At 49.8% G+C, this 22,802-nt stretch overlaps 1 protein-coding gene and 1 long non-coding RNA gene across 5 annotated transcripts in view; one reads left to right on the top strand and one right to left on the bottom strand.

Moving 5' to 3' along the window:
- The window catches only part of LOC116429732 (A disintegrin and metalloproteinase with thrombospondin motifs 7), a 57,760-nt gene that overhangs the window by 1,530 nt on the left and 33,428 nt on the right, over nucleotides 1-22,802 (top strand). For all 3 annotated transcript variants that reach the window (XM_076371637.1, XM_076371636.1, XM_076371638.1), the window contains exon 2: nucleotides 9,485-9,666. In XM_076371637.1, the coding sequence (XP_076227752.1) occupies nucleotides 9,582-9,666 (85 nt within the window). In that variant the 5' untranslated portion in view covers nucleotides 9,485-9,581. The remainder of the gene's footprint in view (nucleotides 1-9,484; nucleotides 9,667-22,802) is intronic.
- LOC116429741 (uncharacterized) overlaps nucleotides 5,572-22,802 on the bottom strand; it is a 41,859-nt gene continuing 24,628 nt past the window's right edge. The window contains exon 3 of one of the 2 annotated variants that reach the window (XR_012999576.1): nucleotides 5,572-5,635. This is a non-coding gene — a long non-coding RNA (uncharacterized LOC116429741). Of the gene's footprint in view, nucleotides 5,636-19,172; nucleotides 19,223-22,802 lie in introns of those variants that run through there. The other variant, XR_004235549.2, reaches the window with a different exon arrangement.

The following is a 22,802-nucleotide window of genomic DNA, read 5'->3' as shown; positions in this document are numbered from 1 at the left end:
CCAATTAAATAGCACTCCAGCTTAATTGCCATTGTTAGGAACGTATAATGCGGCCGAAGTAATATTAATCATATTCCGCGAAATGTGGATCAGCAAAATAATCGGCTCTTGGGCCGACGAGGGAGGGGGGGATGCCGACCGTTATTTAAATTATTCAAACCATCGGGTAACGTTAAATCATTACGCAGGCCGAGGCCTCTTCGTGTAACGAAGTTCCCGCAATTACGTTGCTCACCCATCAGACCCCGTGATCTCCGCTTTTAATAATTCTGACTGGCTGCCGGAGTGTGGTTCCCGGTTCGCGAATCACGCGATTTCATCGTTTCCAGCGGCGTTCGCGATAATTATGCAATTGTTATCGGCCGAAACGCGGCTGACGATTATCCGACATGTCGGACGGACGAGGGACGAAAGGCTCGTCGCGTCGAATCGCGGAAGAAGCGGACGAAACGGCAACTGGGACGCAACTGGTAGTTGCTCGGGGTTCGCGTGATTTGTCGCGCGCCCGACCGTCAACGCCGTCGACCGAGCCCGTTCGTCTCGCGCCGCGATTAATCGGCAATCCGAAAATAATCAACGGAATTACGGATATTCTTCGCGCACGGTCGAGCGATCGCAGCGTGCGCCGGATTAATCTCGCCGGGAGCACCTGCCGTCGGGTCTCTCGACACTCTGTTGCTTGCTTATTTAGTAATTAGAGGACAAAATTGCCTCGTTACCCGGGAATTACGCAAAGGACCGTGGGACCCGGTACGACCGGACAAGGGGTTAACGAGCATGCCATTCAGGGTGAGAAAGTAATCGATTCGTTACCGGTAGACGTTTCAATTATTAATTATTTCCCTCGTGAAACCGGTAGGTACAATATTCCGACTCGCGTAGCGCGGTTTTAATTCGAGAAGGAGTTTCCAGTCTGGTTTCAATCCCGATGATTCTTTCGATAGGCAATCGCGCTCGTTTCCTTCGTTAATTTCGCGTCGAGTATATCAACCACTGTTCCACGGTCATTACGACGACGACTCTTAAACGTATTTAAAAACGTCCCCCTCGCACGCGAACGAGACGAACGACTCTCTCCTCGAAGTAATAACGATACGAGCATCTCGCAAGTGCGCCGAGCGCAAATTAACTCTCGACACAGGCATTCTATTAACGATGTCTTAAACGAATCTCGAACGCTCGTTTATTTATGGTACGCGCAAGCGCGACGAACGCGAAACGTTCGTGGAAGAGCGGGTCGTCGCGAACGACGACACCCATCGACACAATTATTACTTTCTTCGGCATGTTCCGCGGAATCCGATCGAACGAGAATCTTCGCGGAAAGTCGATGTTCCGCTCGATATCCGTACGCGATCTCGGTTAAAGCGATATTCCGCGAAGCTGTAAAGCGATTCGTCGGACAGGAAAAGACCACCGACGACGGGCTACTTCGTCGTGCTTCTGCACGGCTCGGGAAGTTGGGTCCGAGAAAAGGGATGGCTTGTGACAAGACGAGCACGCCCAATAATTATCGTTCCCGATGTTTAACGAGCAACGCGCAGCGTCGCTGCCCCTCTAGACATCGTAGACGGGGCTCCGCTTAATATCCGTCTTTACGATTAAACGTTAAACCCTTAACCGCTTATAAATCCGCTTACAATGTCCGCCCGAGCGCCTCGACGTTCCCATCGCCGTCGCGAAACGATCGCGCGTAAATTCTCCGAATGAATTCCCAAGTGTCCGTTTACGATAAACGAAATTAGCTTAATTGCGGGGGCGTGCGGATGACCCGCAGCTCCTGGATCCTGTAGGGACAATTTCCGCCAGCCGATTCGCAGAGACGAAATCCCTTGCGGGCACGAAACAATAGCGGCGCGCAAAAGGAAACACGCGACGAATAAACACGCCGGTGTCAGTTTAAATAATCGGGAGCTTCGTTTCGCGCGACCGTCCAGACAAACGGCGGGGATTATCGCGGCGCGGGTAACGAGCGGGAGACAAGGCCACATCCGGGGAAACATTACCGTGGATTGTTCGGCACGCCGGAATTATCGGAGGGAAATGATGCCCGATGGTTCAGCTTCGAGACGAATTAACTCGAATTCGTCCGCTGGTATGCGCTGGAAAGACTCTTCAACCGAAACCACCGAATATCAACTGCAACCGCCGGAGTCAAAATCAGCCGTTCCGAAATTTTCACTGTACGATCGTGGAAATCACGAGGACGCGTTCCCGGGGAATTTTAACCCTTTGCGGACGAACGTCGACGCTCCGGCGAGATCGGATGTTCATATTTGGAAGACTAAGTGGCGAACAAATGATTTAATTAGCGAAGCAGCAAGAGATCAGCACGTGGTTTCCTGCTTTCCTGTTAATTAAACGATCGATATATAATTTCACTTCGTCCGCCGAAGGTTTCGTACGTTTCAAAGAATCTTCGTCCGCAAAGGGTTAAAATAACTTCGAGCATTTGCACGATTACAGCGATAAGTAGAATCCACTGAATCGCAAGCGAAGTCCCTCGATTTTCATAATTCCGGACGAGTCACTGTAATTGCGCTCGCAAGGTTTACGATAGGGAATTCTTCGAATACCAATTTTTACAAGCCGCTCTAAGTGAGTCGCCGTAATTGCTCGGCACTTTTAGCGTCAGCCTCCGAAGCACGGACGCTCCGGCGAGAAGTTTCTTACGAAGTTAAAGCGCTTCCCGGAGTTTATTCCGTCTTGCGGAGCTTCCATAAATCTTCGGCTCGCCGGACGGACGCAACGGAAGCGCGAGAAATTGTTTCGCGCGCGACGTTCGAATACCGCTCGAAGTTCGCCGCGAAATAGGCTAATGTCTTGTTCCGCGCAAGAACCCGTTAATTATCGTATCCCCCGGCGAGCTAATCGACGCGAACGGGACGCTTTCCTCGCGTCGTTATACTGTTACACGGTAATAATAACGTGAAAGCGAGCGGACAGACGGACCGGGGGCCAGTGCTCGTCAACCGAGGGCGCGGATCCGGCTCGCGTATCGAATCCCGGTGTAACGAATCACGCTGCGCTTAATGACGGACTCGATTCGAATGCGAAGGGACCCGAGCAATTATTTGATCGTTAAGATGTACCATACGCGATGCCGCCCTGGAGATCCTGTAATATCGCCGAACCTGTACTTGCTTTGAAATTATCGTTACCGTGTAAAGTAATTTTATACTCTTTCGTCGTCAACCGTGCCGACAATTACCTCCTTCCACCGATGTTCTTCGGGTTATCTCGTTAGCCACACGAATTCTCGACTTCACCTTTTCACTCATCATCGTTCAATCGCGTCCTCGTTGAAGTTATTATTCGTCTTCAACGCGTCAATCGCTATAAGAATCTCGAACGATTTCCGTTATGACGTATTCTTTCAAGATCACGGATAAATAACGCTGGAAATAATCATTGCTGATTTAGCATCACGTTGGTGAATACAGTTATTCGACATCGATCTTATCGTAATTATTTTCGCCGGTCACCGACCACCGTGGCAGTCAACGCGTTAGACAACCTTGTATCTCGATCTCGTAGATATCCGTCTCCGATGGTTTCGAGATCTTTCGTGTGGGGCAACTCGAAAGGAAAAGCACGTTTAAACGGTTTCCCGGTGAAAAATTGCGGAGCCGAGGCGACCGCTCGTTTAACCGCTTGGCTACTGTTGCCTAAAGACGATTTGAAAATATCGGTGTACTGTTAGCGCCTATAGGCGCTCGTAAAATGTTATTGACAATAATTGCAGCAAAGCTCGCTTAGATCGGACGTGAATTCTGATTCAACGATCGTATCTTCCGTTAATCATATAAATGTGATTATTTTGGTTGGTTATGGTTTCAATAGACTTTCTTAGGAACATTGCTGACGCAGAATTCTGTCGTAGCCGAAGGGTTAAAATGCACGACGGGTTAATAGAGGGAAAGAGGACACTGGCAAATCGATGAATTATCTTCCGCGCGGCTTTCGAGCGGGCGTAAATACGTTTCGAAGACCACGGACGACGCGCGAATTCGTTTCGTTTCCGTTAACGCGTTGTTCGGTGCTTGAAATAATTGTCCACGTAAGCGCGATAAACATCGCATAAATTATACATGCGAAATTCGTGCGTTATATCTTAATGGGCGATCGACCGTTGCCCGCGCAATCGCGAGCCCGCGAGAATAACACTTCCGTTCCGAAAATAATTTAGGGGAGCGGTGCACGCCCGCGAAATTCCCGGCCCGCGGGTTTAACAAAACAATTTTCTCCGGTCGGAAAGGATTGACTGAAACACCGATACGGGCTCGTGAACTAGACGCGTACGCCAGGCGGTCCGCGATACGCAACATTGTGGCCCCAAAAGATTATACCGTTTTAACACGAAAACTACCGGGTGAGTGAAAATGACACATTACTGATTTCTCCCTCTTGCAATTATTAAAAAGATTTCGTTTCTCTGGGGAATTATTAAAGAAATCGATCAGCCATACGCAAACTGAATTGTAAATCAATTAAAGTCTCAATAGATGCACTCTTAGAGTTTGTATTAAGAAATTTTTGAAGATTCATATTAATTGCTCGGTAGTTTTAGTGTTAATATGATTACGTGTGAGACTCTCGATTGGAGTTCTTCGTGTACAGATTTGATTGACAAAAGAAAGAGATTATAGAATCCTTTGTAAACACTCGTTATATGCGACCTAAGATGACTTTTCTTTCTCAATGCGGCCCAGATCAAAGGGTTCAATTCTTATAACAGTAATAAAAAATCTATCGGAGGAAACACTTTGATCCTTAACGTTCAACAATTTTCTATTAACCCTTTGCGACTGGACTATCTTAAACTTTTAACATTCCGTTTCATAAAACACTGAATGATGTATCGAACTCTTAAATACTAAAAAAAAAGGTCACGTGTCAATCTCTCGTTAATCGAATAATTAACCCATTGCTGCAAACGACGGCTATAGCCGTCCATTTTACGGACTGTACTGCTGCATTTATTTGTTTATTCTTCAGTAATACATTGAACAAAAATAACGTAACAGTCTAGATAACATGTAAGTTTATTTTGTGCACGATTTTTCATAGCCTGGACAAGTCGAAACAAACAATTAAAAAAGGACTACGTTCCTGGGCACGATTTTAAAGCTAAAAGTGTGCGGCAATTGGTTAAATTATTCATTTGCGGTCTTCGATTTTAGATATCGATGCTCGAAGTCGCTGTCACGGCGACATTCGACCGCAAGGGGTTAATACAGAAGGGATAATAACCCGTTGATAATAAACGCTCTCGGGTCCGTGGAAGAGGCGCGGCGACCCCGAAGAAAAGGGGCGTCACGGCATTCCGGGGACGGACGACAGCGAGTGGTCGTGATTAATTTGAAAACGTAAATAACCTTTCTGTTCCACTTCGATCCATCAGACGAGAAACAATGAGTCGTGCCGTGGCAGCGGCGCCTCGGCCGTCGTATGCGCTTCGTGACCGCGCACCTCGCATAAATCACAAGGGAATATTTACCTGACAACACGATCGCCTCCGTACTTGCGGTCGAGACCCAAGCTGAGGCGGATCCCCCATACGACCCTTCGATTCGTGTTCCCTTCAACGATTCTAGTTCTGCTCCCATCCGCCTGTTCCGTCGCGCCTTCTGTCCTTAAAAATATGAGGTAAACGATGAAACGGAGATACCAGTTTAACCCCTTGCCTCGCAATATCGTGCCGGACTCGTGAAGATTTCATATAGAATTTGCCGTAAATATTATTCGATTCGTTTGAGTGCGAATTACATATTATTGCGTTATCAATGATTGTATCTCGAAGCAGACGTTGACAGAATAAGAGAAGTTTCTCTTATTTCCGATGAATTATTAATAACGAAGTAGTTAGATCACAGTTTAGAAAGAAACAAGGGGTTAATTGAGAGCACAACTGACAACGAGCCAAAGTGATCCACCTCGGAATGTTTATGTTATAATTACTGAAATTATGAAGTTTTCTCGAGAAATTGTAAAGGAAACGAATAAGAATGCCTCCGGATCTCCAGAGGTTCCTATAATTCTTAAAAGAACCATATTAAACGATCGAAACGACGATTGAACGATCAAACGCGTCGTCCCGCAAGAAACTCAGCCGAGGAATAAATTCCGACTTCTTCCGAGGTGTTCCTCGGCGCGACCATGCGCGTTTCATTCACAGGGGACGTTTCTTAGTCCCAACGGCCATTCCGGCGAAGTGAATTATGCACGAACCGTCGTATATTGCGTTAGCCGAACGCGATGCAAATTCGTCGCGTGTAAATTAATTTGAAGTTTCCTCCGCGACGAGGTACGTCGGAGCGGCGGGGCGCGGGGAAGACGCCGCGAGACGAGGCGAAACGAGAAAACGTCGGCGAGGAAGGGCCGTCCGCGCGGCAGGATTAAAATTGCGAAAAAGAAGAGACGATGGAGCGTCCCCTGCACGCGAAGGAGTTGATCGGGCCCGCTGAAAGGAGGATTATAAAGTGCGGAATCACGATTGTAGTCCGACACGGAGTGGCTTCATTATCATCGCCCCGAGCACCGGGGCAACCTAGCGTCCCTGTGACCGGTGGTGCGTCTCCTTCTTACGTTTCATCGATATTAATTAAAGTTCCGCATTCATCTCTGCCGGACATCTTTATTACGCCCGGCGAAACGAGCGTCAGCCAGTCCGCGAATGAAAGTGATTAGAGGTCGTCGGAGACTCTCGTTTTTACGATCACGCGTTAAACGGATAAAAAATCTCGTGTACACGGTGCATTTAACAAGACTGCGACGGTATCGTCGAAGACCTGCGCTTCCGGATCGTTTGGAAACGATTACGACACGCGAGGTGTTCCGATGGGTAACCATGCCGCATAGCGTAAGCAGGGAACAGTTGCTAAAGTAATTGACAATTCCTCCTTGTTGATCGTAATGTCTTTGCTATGGAAGAATAAGCGATACATGAAATGGACGGTCAACGCGTTGCCGCGTGCCGATTCCCACACGCCTGTGCCTCGCGTTTCATTCGAACCGACCGGATTACGGTCGCTGGCGTGTTGAAAAAGAAATAAATTCATCGAACGCGGTCTCTATAAAAACGCGTAAAAATCCGTCGGAACAGCCGCCGCGTATATCCGTGTTGCACAATGCTAGCCGTTTTCGTCCCGCGAAACGACCCGACGACGGCGCTGCGGTCTCGGCAGCTTATCAATTAACTGCCATTAACATCGGCGAATTAGTCGGAGGCGAGCGTCGGATACGATATTCGTAGGAGTAAATCCCGCTCGAACGGGTTCGTTGGTCATTCCGCTTGTATGGTTTCGCGTTCGCGCCTTTTCCCTCGAGTATACGCGTTTTCGCACGCGGTTACCCACGCGCTCCAGTATTCGCTCGAACGCACTTCCGGTGCCGCTCACTTTGCCTCGCGTTTCCTCGCGTTGTCGCCATCTTCGCCGGCGTCGTCCTGCCCACGTGCCCCTCTTTTCTTCGACTCTCCTCTCGCTTGTTCGTCGAAAAACCATCGAGCCTAATTGTCACGTGATATCCGGCGCGATGTGGCAATCGTTCTCAACGCGTCGAAAAACAGAAGTAAGTATACTCGACGTCGTCGTAATCGTGGGACGCTCGGGACGGATTAAAGTCGCGATCGAAATCGTTCGTCACTCGTCGAAGTTAACTCCAGCGACGGACTCTCGTTGGAAATTGTTTACGATAGAAAAATTTGCGCGGCGTTGTTCGTTCTATTGGAACAGTGGTATCGCGTACGGCCGATCGATGAACGGAACGACGGGACGTAATGAAAATCGAGGTACGCCCGCATACCGGCATTATATTCGCGAATTACGACACAATTCCGGTGAAACGTTTGTTTTGAAATTTCAGAGGAACCAATTGGACATCGCCGCCGGTCAAACCGATAATGTATCGATAATTGCGCGAGAACGCCGAGAAATAGAAATTGCCTCTGGACGTGCACCGCGGCTGAGAAACGCGCAACGTGTTTCTAGTTTACAATCACGTTGCTGTAATTTGCTTGTCCGGCCAAACAGCGAAACCCTGTGAAAACGAAACACGCGCGCACGATGGATCGCGGCCATCGAATTACGGAAACGCGTATGCTAACAGTAAACCGAATGGATTGACTTCGCGTCGCGCGAAAAAAGAGGAAGAGAAAACTCCTCGCGGCTAACGAAGAAGTCGTGCCGTAAATTACTAATGAATGGAGAAACATCGGGCAAAGATAGCAATTGTCGCGCTGCCTGCACGCGAACTTGGGACCGTTCCTGATCACGAACGAACGAACGAACGAACGGTGCTCGCGTCGTTAATCTCTGGCGATGTCCTCGTCCTGTGTGGCATATTACACGCGTGACAACTCAATCTATAAGACAGGCAACGCTTTAAAACCCTCTCTTATAAATATTCCCCGGTGTCGCGTCCTAAGTGGCCGCATCAGATACTGGCCGAGACGTTTGTTCGTTAAACGCGTACTTGCTCGCTCGCGTTAAAACGCTCCGATCCGATCCGATCCGATCCCATACGATACGATACGATCCGTTCCGATCCGATCCGATCTAGCGAACGGGTTTCGACGCGCAGATTCGACCGGTAGAAAACAAGCCACGTATTTATCAAGCTTCGACCGGCGCTCGCTTTCCACCGGGTCGATACCGCGACAGGACCGATGCTCGTTTCGCGTTATCGTTCCGCGAATAATCATCATTTATTCGTCCCGGGGAATGATGAACCGCTGATGGCAGTTCGCGGCGTCTGTAATTTCTAATTAGATCTATTTAAATCGACGCTACGTTCCTACGGCTCTATAACGAGCAGTTCCAATTCATATTTGCCCGCTGCGAATTATTAAGCATCGTGTATTTACAGTCTAACTATATCGGCGCTCCGTATAATTACGTAGTCAGTTTTCGCATCGGCGGCTCCCCCGATTCGTTAACGTTAAATTTCCCGGACAATCCCGGGAATAATAATTCGCGGGAACACGCGTAAATCATGGTAGCCGGCAAATCCGACTGTTCGCCGAGAAACTATGAGAAAGGGCCAGTACGGTTGTCAGGTCCAATCATGGAGCTAGTACGACCCAACCGAATCCGATTACCATAACTACCGACCGCTACTTACCGGACCATGAAAACCTCGAGTAACAAGGCGAGTATTTACCCGACAATACGAAAATATTGCGCGGAAGAGTTACTCTAAATTAGTAAGAGCGGTCGCCCTGGGATCCACCGAAACCGAACAAAGCGGAACCTCCGCGCGGAAACGATACGCTGGAAACGAGTTCTCGTTTAATCGCGGGTCCGTTGACGGGAGAATGAATAGTTAATTTTCGCGCGATAAAATTTACAAAATGCAATCACAGGTGTGGAGAACGCGGAGCGAGCAGCTGTGCTTAAAAAAAAAAAAAAGAGAACTAACGCGATGCCGCGCTAACGAATAACCGCGAAGTATATAAAAATACGTTCATTTTAATTTATTATAGGAAAAAAGAGTAACAGGCTAAAGGGCGGGAGCTCGTCGACCTGTTGGCTGGTCGCGTACATAATACTGCAAGGTGCGCTTCTCGTTTATCCATCACCATGCTCTGCACACTGATGCTTCAAACGTTCATCGTGGTTGTGAACATCGTTCCCGAAGCCCGGCTGCATCGACCGAACGTCAGAGGTGAGTTTGAAAACCGCTCTCCGGTGCACGACGATAAAATAAGGATAACGATGGGACAACTGGTAGCATCAGTCGGCGCGGACTTTCCGTTTATTGTCAGGGGCTTGTTCCATCTTGTACACCGGCGGGTTTACCGTTATTCGATTCAAAATAAATATAGGGCGCGGCTGTCAGACGACCGAACGAAATATTCGGGACACGATGAAAGCTTCTGCGCGGAACGGAAAAGCGGTAGCTAACGCTGGAACTGCCGAGACAAGTCGGACCATCGAATTGTCCTGTTACGATTATTGACCGGACACGAATCGAAACTTCGATGAATTCGCTCTCTCGGAGTTTACGTGAAAAAAAAAAAAGACGAATGACAAATCAGTCGATCCGATTGCTCGGCAGTTCCGGCGTTGTAACGACGGCGGTAACTATTCGACGTAACCCGCGCATCTGGATGGCGGAAGCCGGTCGTATTTCTGCCGAATCGGCGGCTGGATGCTCGGAAGGCGCGGCTAAAAATTATGTCGATTGGCCGACCGCCAGACGACGGATTCCAGTCGCGCCGATATCCCGATAAGATCAGCGGAATCTCACGGTGGGAGATGAAGCAAATCAAAAGTGGCATTTATATCGTCGGCCGAGCGTCGCGGGATTACAATCAATTACACGGCTATCCGCCTCTGCCGGCCGTACACGAAATATTTATCGGCATAATCAAAAATCAACTGTTGGCTTCTAATAACCGTTAAAGGCGTACCGGGGAGGCATAAATAATGCTCGATTAGCATTTTACGATACTCACGATAGGGGATCACACTGGTGCGCTTTTTCCCACCGTCGCTATCCGGCTTAATCTCTTTTCGTTTACGTCCCTAGCCCGTAACACGACACTATTTGTGCACTTAGCAGAACCGCCTCTGGCAAAGGCGAGGCTTCTGCTCGAGGACTGGCCATGACAACTCCTCGAACAAAAGTAACCCGAGAGAGAGAGAGAGTGAGAGAGAAAGAGAGAGAGGAAGAGAGATAGATCGAGGGCAATGGAGGGAGAGAAAGGTGGTCGGCGCGATGGGAACCAATCGAATCTACCGTTCCCTTTGCTTTTGTCATTTTTCACCTGCTGCCGACGCGACGTCGGACGTCGCTTTATCGGACGACTTACAGATACCGGCCGGTCGGTAGCTCCCGAGAAAATCGCGTCCCCGTGGAACACGCCGGGTCGTGGAAACACCTCTGGAAACATTTTCCGCCATTGATTTGAACAATGCAACGATGGAGTCTCTGTTTGCGCCCGGGCTGTGCTGGCCAAAGTTTCAGTTGAACTTTGCGTGTATTGTCCCCGCGCGCGCGCTAGTTGACACAGCGATTTCGTTTGACGTCTGTTTCGCCGTGTTCTCTTCGTCTTGAGCACAGTTTGCCCATTCATTTCGTGGATTACGGTAGAATTCGTTCCGAGGACACGAGCGGCGTGTCCGAAACGACTGGAGTCGGCCGACGCGGTCTCGCGCCGCCATTCTCTCCCCGTGACGGAAAGAACGGAGCTAGCTCCCCGGGGTACCTTTTCAATGTAGATAGCTCGGCGACTCGAACGAGAGCCGGCTCGTAAATATTTATTCGTTTTGTGGGCGCGGGGACAATGCGAACCGGGTCGAATTAGCCTGCGCGAAACGGTGACGCGTTTCGAAATTAGTCTGTCGTTAGGGCTCAATTATCGTGATCGAGCAGGAAAACCGTCGGCGTCGGTAGGCTTTGCGCTTTGTCTCGGCTATGCCTCTCACCGATCCGAGATCTAACGAGAACACGAGCCACGGACCCGACCAAACTACTTCAGCCAGCGGCGGAAGTTGGACTCAAGTTTAGAACGATCCGTTGGACGAGCCTGTGAGCATAATTTCAGGTTGTTTGTTCCCTGTCAGGAATTTGGACGCGCTCAGCTGTTGTTTATCGATTTCCTATGAAACCGCTCCATCGCTGGAAATTCGCGTTACCGCGATGGAACGAGATTTTCAATGAAATTACCGCGGCGATGACGTTGCTCCGTTGTTTCGAGAAGCTTCCCAAAGAGTCGGCCGTCGAGTTTCGAACAGCTTCGTCGACGTTTCGGTGGGACGGCCGGGGAGAGGAAAGTTTTTTCACTGGGACTCGAGGCGGAAGAATGTTGTTTCGAGTTATCGAGGATACGATCTTCAACGGTTTCCTGGGAATCGCGCTTAGATCGATATACCGCAGATGGAAAGCGACTCCGCGATACTCTCGCGCGAACTCGAACCTTCGACTCTGAACGTCTTTCGACTTTTTGTCGGAGAAGAAAAACCGGCGTCCCTGGGATGGCGCCAAGCGTCCGCAAAACCGACGAAGAAAGGAAGGCTCGCGCGGCTCGTCCGCAACGCCGACCGCCCATTCATGGTTCGAACCCGTTGAAAAATCGCTGGTTCGTTCGCTGAATAACCGCTCGAGGAGAGACACATCCAGCACGCGAACCGCTTCGATCGTTCGTCGTTAAAGGGAGAAACAAGCATTCGCGAAACAACGTTCAATTATTTCGGAGACAGCAGTTTTCGCTGTGTTGTATTCGAAACGACCGTTGCACAGTTTATTTTTCAGCAGTTCCGCGAGTCACATCCCCCGACTCGAAAACTTCCCAAGATTCCCGGCACTCGTAGAATCTTTGCGGTCACGCGAACCAACGATTGCAGTAACTTCTCCCGACCCCCTAATTAGATTCCAGTCCCAGGAAAGTTTACGGAACGGCGCGCGGTGCCGCGTTACTCCCCGAAACAAATGAACTGTTCAAAATTTCAAAAGTGTCCCCGGGATCGCGAACTTTCAATTTTCGAACTTCCAGCGACGTCTCTTCTGGAAGTTACGCCGGTTTCGGGATTCGCGGGTGCCGCGAACTTCCTAAGCCGATATAAAATCTTAAGTCCATGAATTACACAGTTCCGCGGCGGCAACTTTTACCGGGGGGGATCGAAGATCTCGAGATTCTGTTTGTTTCGGTCGGGCGCGGACGCTTCCCGGAACTTCAAAAATCATTCGCGCGGGCTAATACGCTCGCCGCGGAACTTTCGATTTAAGCCTCGGGGATGGAACGTCTCGGCGTCGCTGAAACGTTACTTTCCCAACGGAACCGTAACGCCGCGCCGGGTATTTGTTCGCGTAATGAGCTTACGATTCCTCGGGGAAAAAAGCCGAGCAAGCTGTAACGAATTCGAGAAGTTCGCCCCGGGATTCGGGCTGGTTCCGCTCGTGGGATGCATCGTCTGCGCGGGATAATCGCTGATTAAACGAGCACAGGTGCGCTTAAAAATGTCGGCGAGAAATAAGAGGGGTTGCACTAGATATTTTCGGAATGAGAAAACTTTTCCGAAGCGTCGCGCGGAGGAATTAGAAGGCCGGGAGAAGTTGTCCCGTAACAGGGATCGAGAGAGACGCGCACCTGTGCCGGTGCTCGGTTGATGTTCGATGAATGCAGGCGCGCGGGCGAACGCGTGGGCAACGCCGTCAATAGACGGTACACGCTCGCTTTTTGTCTTTCCTTCTCGTTTTCTCGCCGCGCTCGGCCCGCCCGGCCGCTGATGCGATGGAAAGCGGCAGGAAATAAAAGGCATGACGCGCGTTGGCGTCCCCGTGCAAATCCGAAAACGCTGAAACGCGACTGCCGCGCCATCGCAGCCGTACCCGTGGCCGATTCGCGTAGGCACCCGATGACGAAGCGTTATCTTTATTTTCATTCAACACCGCCAGCCCGAACAGCCTCTCCGCGTTCGTTCTGGCTTCTCCCATTCTTGTATTCGAAATCGTTACATAACACAACCTGGCTGAAACCATTGCGTACGATTCACCGGTCTGTTACGCTTCCTGTGCAAGTTTTGCACGGTACGAAGAGGCGAGAAGATCATTGTGGTGATCTTTTCATATTTCTCTTTGGAATATTAACACTTCATTCGCGAGTGAGTCGCGCGGGCGTCTCTCGTGTAACGTCGAGAGGCTTTTTATGGTTCGAAGGATCTTAATGGTACTTTGTTAGAATATTTAGAGCGGTTTTGATTTAGACAGCCTCCGACTGTCGGTGAGTCGGAAGCTCTATTCCGGTTGCGGACTGACCCGTGGTTCGAGATTAATTTAAAAATTTCAATCCGCGGGAACGTTAATTTCCATGATAGCAGCATGAATATGCAAGCGACCCAGCGCCGGGAGAAGAACAATGTTTAAAGACCCGAAATAGAGTGATATTCAAATAAGGCTGGTTCCGTGTGTCGCCGGTATCCTGATTTCGTATCCAAGGAGCTGAGCAAACGTTAACTGGGGGATTGTGCGAGTATTCGGGCAAATATTAGCACAGCGTATTTGCTCATAACGCGTGCGAATATTTGGTTATATCCCGATAACGCGGATAGCAGTAGTCGTTGCCGTGGCAGTCGTCGCCGTCGCCGCTGTCGTCCTCTCCGTCCTATTATTCTACAGTCATTACCAGTAGATTATTTGACTTGCGGGAAGCTTTGCTTCGCCCCAACCGCGGTACACCCGACGCTAACTGCAAACTTAATTTCACTTTGAAGACGTTCAGACGCAGTTGGCCGAACGCGTCGCAAGCTGACCGTACGAAAATATGCTCCACCGAGAGAATACATTAGCCTGTACTCCGGGAACATTGAAGATTCCGTTGAGATCATAGAGCAATTTCATCCATTACCGTTCAGCGGCAAGTAAGAGAATTAATCGTCGCTCAGACGAGACTATCGCTTCGATCCTTTTACGACTTATCGCGTCCTGTCACTGTCTACCCATGCGACACCGAACACAGCTCTACCGAGCACGCGTCGCCTCACGTTTCACAAATTTCCTACCGGTAAAAGTTGATCTCCGCGCGAAAGGACGACGACGCTCGAGGAGGAGCGGGCGATCCGCAGGTGCGGGGGCAGACAGGACGAAGACGGCTCGCCGCGTGGGCCAGGGCCCGGTCGATCGACAATAACGAATAAAGCCCACGCGGACCAGTGTTCCGAGCGCTGCAGGAGTGTGATCCTTTTCGAGAGATACCGCGGCCCTCACCCACGATCGGCCGGCTTCTGCGCGTGTCGCGCAGCGCCACGCCGAAGCGCCATCCCCCCTGTTTTTTTCGACCAGGATTTCCTGCCTTTATCGGCAGAAATATCTGCCGGCGCAGCCCTGTCTCATATTCGGCCGCCTCCCGGTCCGCTCCGCTCGAAACTCGAAGCGTGGGCGGCTCGATTAACTCTTCCGCGAATTTATTTTCGAGATGAGATCGCGAGGCGCACGGTTCCCGAAGGTTTCAACGCTGAATCGTAGTCGCGGCCGCGCTCCAGATACGCCCCTCGTAAATCTCCGTTGTCGCTTTATCGCGCGTCGTCGCGCGTCCGCCGCGGAATCTGCAACGGCGTTCGTCAAACGGTGCCCCGCCGGCAGAAGAAAGACGACTTCTGCGCGATCGCGCAGTTCGTTTCTCTCACCGCCCCCGATGAGGGAATTAACGTCGCTTCCTTTGTCCCCGCGATGGACCAGTTTATCGGCCACTCTGCCGGGAGATATCGCGCGCAGACGACCCACGGGGAACCGTTGGACCCGTCGTTTCGATGACTCGTCGCGGACACGCGGCAGCTAGCTTACACGCTCGATAAGTGACAGCGCCGGAAACGCGGGGACATTTCGGCGAGCGTCAATGAACCCGCCCGTAGGAACGCTCGACGAGATCCGCCAAACTTTGCTGCTCACGGTCTTGCCCAGAACGGACCTCCTCCATTCTATCCTTCGTCCTATGTTGGTCCAGCGCGGAATTAATCGACGGCCCCGTCGTTAACGGACCTCGCTCGCTCGCTGGTAGATTATAATCGACGGTTCGCGAGGAGTAATTCGGAACTCATAACACGGCTCACCGGGCGAGATCCTTTCTGTTGAAATAGCGACCTGGCCAAGATTGAATTTCGGTGTACTTTGTACTTTTCAGACGTTTGAAGGAAACAAAGAATAATATACATTTCTTGAAGATATTGATGGTAATATACGCGTTAACTCTTCGAGGCACACGATTTTAAACAAGAAGACAACCCATGCTGCACAGAATTCATAACAGTCTCGGCAACTTGCTAATGCGTTTTGACGTGTATGCATTTTTGCTTCCACTTATTTACGCATTTATTTAGGTCATAGCATTGCCAACCGGATGAAAAACCTTAAATAAAATATTAAACTGTATGACTATCAGTGACTACAACTTGTCGAGGTGGGTTAAAATATATCCCACCATGTATAAAAAGCTAAGCAAAGGGCGGGACAGTTTTTACTAATAAAATAGAACGAAATAGGTTAATCCTGCCGCTGTGTCATCACCGCTATACTTCCAACTTTCTTTCAACGATCTTAACACTACAGAGCAGTCGAACTGGCTTTTGAAAATTTTTTTGTGAAAACTCGAAGAGTGCATCCATTAGGATTTCTATTGATTCACAAATCAGTTGGAGCCCTGCTAAATCAGTTTCTATAGTTCCGTTTCAATAATTGTGTAAAGAGGAAATTGTGAATGAGCGATTTTGTCCTGTCTGCTAATTCTAGTATTAAATTGCCCGAGATTTTCATGGTACGAGCATTCCCCCGGTCGCGACTGGTTGCCCAGCTTTGTTCCGGCGATCGACGCCGATATCGTCCAGCGGACAAGGGGCGGCGTAAGGTTACCACGCGAAATTTGTAGCATTTTAGGTTGGAGGCGAAACAGGGATACCCTTATCGCGATGCCGCTTGTTACGGACAGGATTTAGATAAAATATGGCAAATACGTCGGGGTACAGCGAACGGCGGGATTTCACGTTATCCGGACAGGACGCCGGCGATTCTCGTGAAGAATATCTCGAGAGTTCTTGTCCCGTGAAAATGGTTAGCGAGATAAGATGCGCGCTCGTGTCGCGTCGAGCCGACTGGCTGCAGGACACCTAAGTGCGCCCGCGTAAATGGACGGTTATACGTGCGATTTATTAGCCCGGCGAAAGATAGATGCATTTCGGAGGCAAAGACAGCGCGGCGCACTTGCGCGACGCCACGGCGATAACAATTCGTCAGCCGGTCGTCATAATTTAAGTCCCTCCGGCTGATAAGAATGATGCACGATAACGGCTTGGCGAAAGATGCCCGGGGAACAAAGGAGCGCGCGATTTTGTCTACGCGAAAGGACCTCGCGCGGCTTCCTTTTTTAATTCACGAAGCTTCGAGATAGGCTACGGCACGGAATAAATAAGAATTTTGATAGTCGAAGCCGCACGACGTGTCGTAGATCCATTAGGAATCGAAAGGTCAGACTGGTATTTGCTGAGAACCTATTAAACACATTTTTCCACTTTCCCCCGGCGTGAATTTCGAGAGGCAGGTTCCCTTTTCTCGAGGAAACGTGCTGCTCGCGCATTGGCGGACCGATATAAATCGAAGTTTCTCGGCCGAGGGTAAAGCCACGGTTTACAGAGTCCACTCGCGTCCCCATAAATCCATCAAGCCGAAAGTTCCCACTTTTCGCGTGTCAAAGTTGCTCGATCGCGCGATCCTATCTAACGAACTGCCTAAGATAATTAATGAAAAAGGAACGAGTCGAGACAGCCCGGGACTGCGCTCGGTTTCGCAGCCACCCACGTGCGAACGGCGAGCCGGGCCTCGGAAAAAACCGATCCGGATTGATTTCGCCGGACTTCGATCCAGCGAAATTCGCGTGTCGACGCGAACCCCCGTTGGTCCGCGTCCTTTTAAAAAGAAATTAATCATTGTGCGCTCTTCTCTCGCACGACGTACGAAAATTAACCCTTTGAATTATACACAATTAAAGTCTTTCACTGCAACTTTCGAATGTATTGGGCAATCCCATAAATAACACGGTTCATCGCGTTTCTTTTATTTCGAGAAATAAATATCAACAAAACTGTTTTTAATCGTAACATATACTCCATCGTTATCTATAAATTGTCTATCAACACCTTACAATTACTTTGACAAAAGTTTCGTTCGTCTTTATTTTAAAAAATAGAAGAAATACAAAATACTGGATTATTTACAGGATGACCCAATACATAGGTGAACCTGATGGAATCAATAGACATAGTCACGATGGAGACTTAACGTCGGATGTCTCGCCTTGAAAGCGAGCATCCCCGAGAAGCCATGTTGAAGCTTATCATATTGTACCTAGCTGGCGCTTCTCGTCTCATCTTCGCTCTGTAACTTTTTCGTGGCAACTTAAAGTACCCTCGATCACGCTCCCCGAGTCCAGCGTCCAATCGCCGAGTTTTCCGATAAACCGACTTTGATAATTGAATAATCTCCGAGCGCGGAGTACACCGATGCATTCGGAATACAGTCCCTCTGTGCCCCCGAGGCTCGCGACTGTAAGTTCTGAACTGCATAACCGTGTTTCCTGCGAGTCAGTCTTCATAAAGCATCGTCGTATCGTCGCCGAACCTTTGATTACATTACAACTCTACGGTTTACAGTTGTCGTACGCTCTCTAAAAGCATTAAAGCATCGCCCATCCTTCGATCCCGAGGGATACGACGACGGAACGATAAATTCTCCTTTCTGCACCGTCGTCGAGGAGGAACAATTGCGAGCCAGCGGAACGCGCGGCGCGCTGCCTCGCGTTAAAGAAGGCGTAGACAATAATTAAGTTGTATCGCTATGATTAATCGCCGTCTCTGATTGACCCAGCCCTATTCCGACCGGAGCTGCGATGAATACCCGGAAAATTGCTCGACGGACTGCGTTCCGTTCTCGGCGCGCCGTGTCGGCTGAAATTAGCCCTTTTGTCGCTAAATATTATCCACGACACGCCGATTTTCTCACGTGTGAAACCTGTCTTCGAGTGAGCCGAACAGCCGTGTTCAACGGATCTACTGATTATCTTGCAACCTAAAACGATTCTAACTTTTTCGACAACTGATCGCTTATTTCTTCGAGCAAACATGTAATTCTCCGTCATTTCCCTTTAACTCTGTATGTTGAAGTTTATCGGGTAATTAAATTGCACAGTGAACCGGTTAAAAGCCGAGACTTATCCAACGTCAGATATCGTCTCTAATGTGACACGTTTATTCGGGAACTGATTGAAAGGATACTATAGAAATCTAGGATAACGGCCGATCGCTTAACGGCGTTAAAGCTAACGTCTTCTTCTTGCCGGAAACGCTCAACAAGTTAAAGGATAAGAGTGCATCCTAAGACCGGCCGACTTCGCAACTTCCCAGACGCGAACCGTCTGCAGAGTTCTAACGACGCTCGAAAATTTTACAGTCCACCCGCGAAGACAATTCTACATACCTGCGGTCTTCGAACGTTCGCGTAGTTGAGCCAAAGTTTCGCGAAGTTTCTTGGATCGCGGCAGATCGAGGGACGAGCGTCGCGCTGAACCGCGCCGACGCGAGGGGAACCTTGAGGCGTGATTTGTTCAATCGAAATCGTCTAATTCCCCGTATAAGCGAAGCCATCTGTTGCACACGGGAAACGAGTGCTGGATTTCTTCGCGCTGCCACTCGTTCAAAGAAATGCCTCATCGCTGAATAACCGTCCGCTTCTTACCCTGAAACGATTAATCCCGAGGTTTATTCGCACGTATTTAGCGAATCGCTCGGATCGACTCGGTCGGTTGACCAAAGGTCGCGAACAGAGGAAATTCTGAATCGTTGAAACGGTGAAAAATAAATTACACTCCGAGTAAGAGGCAGTGATTAGTTATTCCACCGCGAATAATTGCACGTTCCGCGGCGCACGAAGCACACGCGAAGCCGGCCGTTCTCGCGGATACATGAAAATCGCATTCTACAAGTAATAATTGAACGTTTTTCCGAGACATTTCGCAGGAAGATTGAAGACCATTACGTCCGACGGTGACCAGCGGGCCGGGTACTTTCGAATTCGCGATTTTCATTCGATTAACTGGTTACCCGGCAATTACCATCCGGAAAAGTGCACCGGTTTCTTCGCGCGAGGGGAACCAATAACGCAGTTAATTCGCGAAATCGCGTGCCCGTCAAAGGAACTCTGCAACGCTGCTGATGGATTAACTGAAACTCGTTACGCGTTAATATAGAGCCATGGAGTTTGGAACAGTGCAGTAGACGGTCCAGCGCGGTGCGGCCACGGTCGCAGCCGCGCAAATGACGTGTAAAATTTAAAGCTGTGACGGCTCAAACTCAATACCTGTTAAACTAACTCCGGCTGGGCGTTTGTAAATGAATACGTGTCCGAATACGAATGGAATCCCGCTAGAAACGGAACTACGAGTTACAGCGCGCGTTCCGATTGACTATTATACTGTAAACTTTATCCAACATCGGGCGTTCCGCTAATTTCAACGCTCGGCTCGGTTAATCGGACTACCGGCGTATCGAAACCGGCATTCAGAACACGATCATGCAAAATCGACCCGTTTCAATAGAAAATTCGACGAGAGGCTCGGCGTACACGCGAATTCGCGCGGAATTCGAACTCGAAACGGAATTCCTTCTTGTCGGCTCCTTGGGTCCTCTCGCGCGAGCCGATACAGACGTTAACCAGAGTTCCGAGGCAGCTGCGCGTCACGTGCAAATGAATTTCACATTTTTTATTAAGCAGCCGATGTCCATGAATCCTCGAACAGCACGCACGAGTCTTCCACCGGAGCGTTCCCTCTCCAATAGACGTCACCACTCCTACATTTCCACCGCCACCGACGTACAACTACCAATAGAAACACGAACGTGTCGACATTCGTGCGACGCGCATATACACGAGCAGATAGGACGCTAGCAATCGTCGAATAGTCGACATCTGGACGCATAAATCACTCGCAATACACGGAGAGCGCATTTGTCACAGTTATTAAAGTTTAACTGTGTTACAAATAGTGTCTAATTCATTCACTCGTCAAATCATACTTATTTCCAGCCTGCTCCGCGATATTAATGCATCAACGAGCATCTTATCCGTCGCATCGATCTTTCCATGATTCTCGATTCATACACGGAGGATCGTTTACGTCGATTTCAACGCTACCGATCTCCGACCGAGTCGAATCGATCGCAATCCATTCTGCGGAACGTTGATCGTTCGAACGTTTCCTGTATTGCGAAGAATGCAACGCAAATCGGTGACGCACCGCGAGATAAAGACGCGAAGAGTAAAATAACTCGATCGAAAACTTCCACGTTGGATTCGTTTCATCACGTTTACCTTCGTTCCGCGAATACACGATAGTTTCCCGAGTCGCCTTTGCTCGAGTCGTTACACGCGTCGGATTCCACGGGAAAAGCGGAGCACGTCGAGCTGCACGCTTCGATAATTCTTACAAACCACAAAATTATAGAGATCGCTGATCCGGGGCACGGAGCGAGTGGCCCCGGTAATCGAGACTAACGAGATAACTATAAAAGTTCAATTAGCGTCTGAAAATGAGCGTTCCCGTTCGAGGGGCGCTTATTAAAAACGTCTCCTGCATGGAAGGGGGCGGAGCCCGGGAGGTACCGGGTGTACAGCGTGTTTCCGCGGCTATCGCGGGTACCTTAATGAATTCGATAAGTAGGTATATGCTAATGGCGGGCGAGGATTTTTGCGGGGCCGGGGCGAGATTGGCCCGAGATGGGCCCGGGAGTGAGTCATCCGAGGGAACTGGTTTCCGCCGTAATTCCAGGTATCAACGATAAAGTATCGCCCCGACGCCTAATAACTTTGACTCCTGGAAGTTCGAGGCTACGACCCGCGAGCAACCGGTATTCAAAGGTTGCGTGAACATCCCGGTGGCCTCCCGACAACGGCTGAGTTTATTTTCGACGCTCCGCCGGCGGTGGGTCGCGCCTTTTTCTAGCCCCGATGGCATAACCGGGACGCCGCTCGCTTCGATTCGGAGAAATTTAATCCGGGAAATGGGATGATTCGATTTGACGGATGCACGGGCGCATTAGACACGTCCGTCCGAACGGCCCGCGCATCGATCTCCCAGCGTTCGCCGCTATTTATACTCGCAAGATTGAAACTTTCTTCGAAAACACGTCCGACGGTTGGAAGCCGTAATCGGAAATTAGATTGTAGGATGACGTGCTATCGGGGGTTTGTTTATTCATTCACGAGGGACGTTTCTCTCGGTACTCCCTGCGTTGCGATGCGAAACGTTTTTTTACAGGGCGATTCACTTATTGATACTCTGACTGCCGTTGCGGTCACCGATGACCGAAGCTTTCAAATTACATAAAAACAATCGCAACAAGAACATTGATGTCGAATAAAGATATTCACTAACCCAGTAGCTAGACGATAACTGTATCAAATCATTAATAATTAGTTCCAATACAATCCACTCTTACGATAGAGTCAGTACTGCCATATAAATCGCGCGAGATTCTCGCGGCAAAGTGTCAACGCCGATCGCGGCGCGGCAGTTGGTATGCTGTACTTAAAACGTTTACGATCGGCAATTACGTATCGACAACTCGAGCGACAACCGTGGGTCTGTACGACCGCGAAAAATTCTCCGACCTAAAGGGAACAGGACCGTGGTCGCGTGGAATCGGTTAATTAATAACCGCACGCGTAAGTAGCGTGTAATCAGGTGAAGCAGGAACGCGACGCTGTCATCCTATTCCATGTAATTAAACGAGTCGAGTGTACGCAGCGAGCGGTGCTCATAGAGTTGCGTTGCGTTACGTTGCGTTACGTTGCGTCGTGTGGCGCGGTGTGGGAAGGATCGGCACCCATATGTCCTGAATCGTGAACACGATCGTTGCAGTAGGTAGAGACTGTATGGGAGGTCCGAGTATTCATCGGAGTCCCCACCTGCAGTTAACCCCCGACTCGCTCGAGGCGCACGCTGATTGGTCCGCCCGCCATTTTTCCGTCTTTAATGATAATAGGATAATGATGATTATACCGTTCACCGAACGCACTAGACGCCGTCTCTCTCTTTCTCCCGGCTCGAGCTATTTATCCGCATCGCAGAAACCTGTATCGAGCGTGGAAAGCGGCTCGCAGCCGCAGCCGTCGCCACCACCACCGCCGCCGCTGTCCGCTGCCACCACCACCGACACCACCACCACCACCACCACCGCTACCATCACCAGCGTCGTCCCCCGATCGATCGATCGATCGGTCGATTCAGATTTTTCTCTGACAAGCTACTGCACTACAGG

Source organism: Nomia melanderi, chromosome 10, assembly GCF_051020985.1.
Source record: "Nomia melanderi isolate GNS246 chromosome 10, iyNomMela1, whole genome shotgun sequence".
Lineage (NCBI taxonomy): Eukaryota > Metazoa > Arthropoda > Insecta > Hymenoptera > Halictidae > Nomia > Nomia melanderi.
The sequence above is the reverse complement of the archived record's forward strand: the minus strand, read 5'-3'. Positions and strand labels throughout refer to the sequence as shown.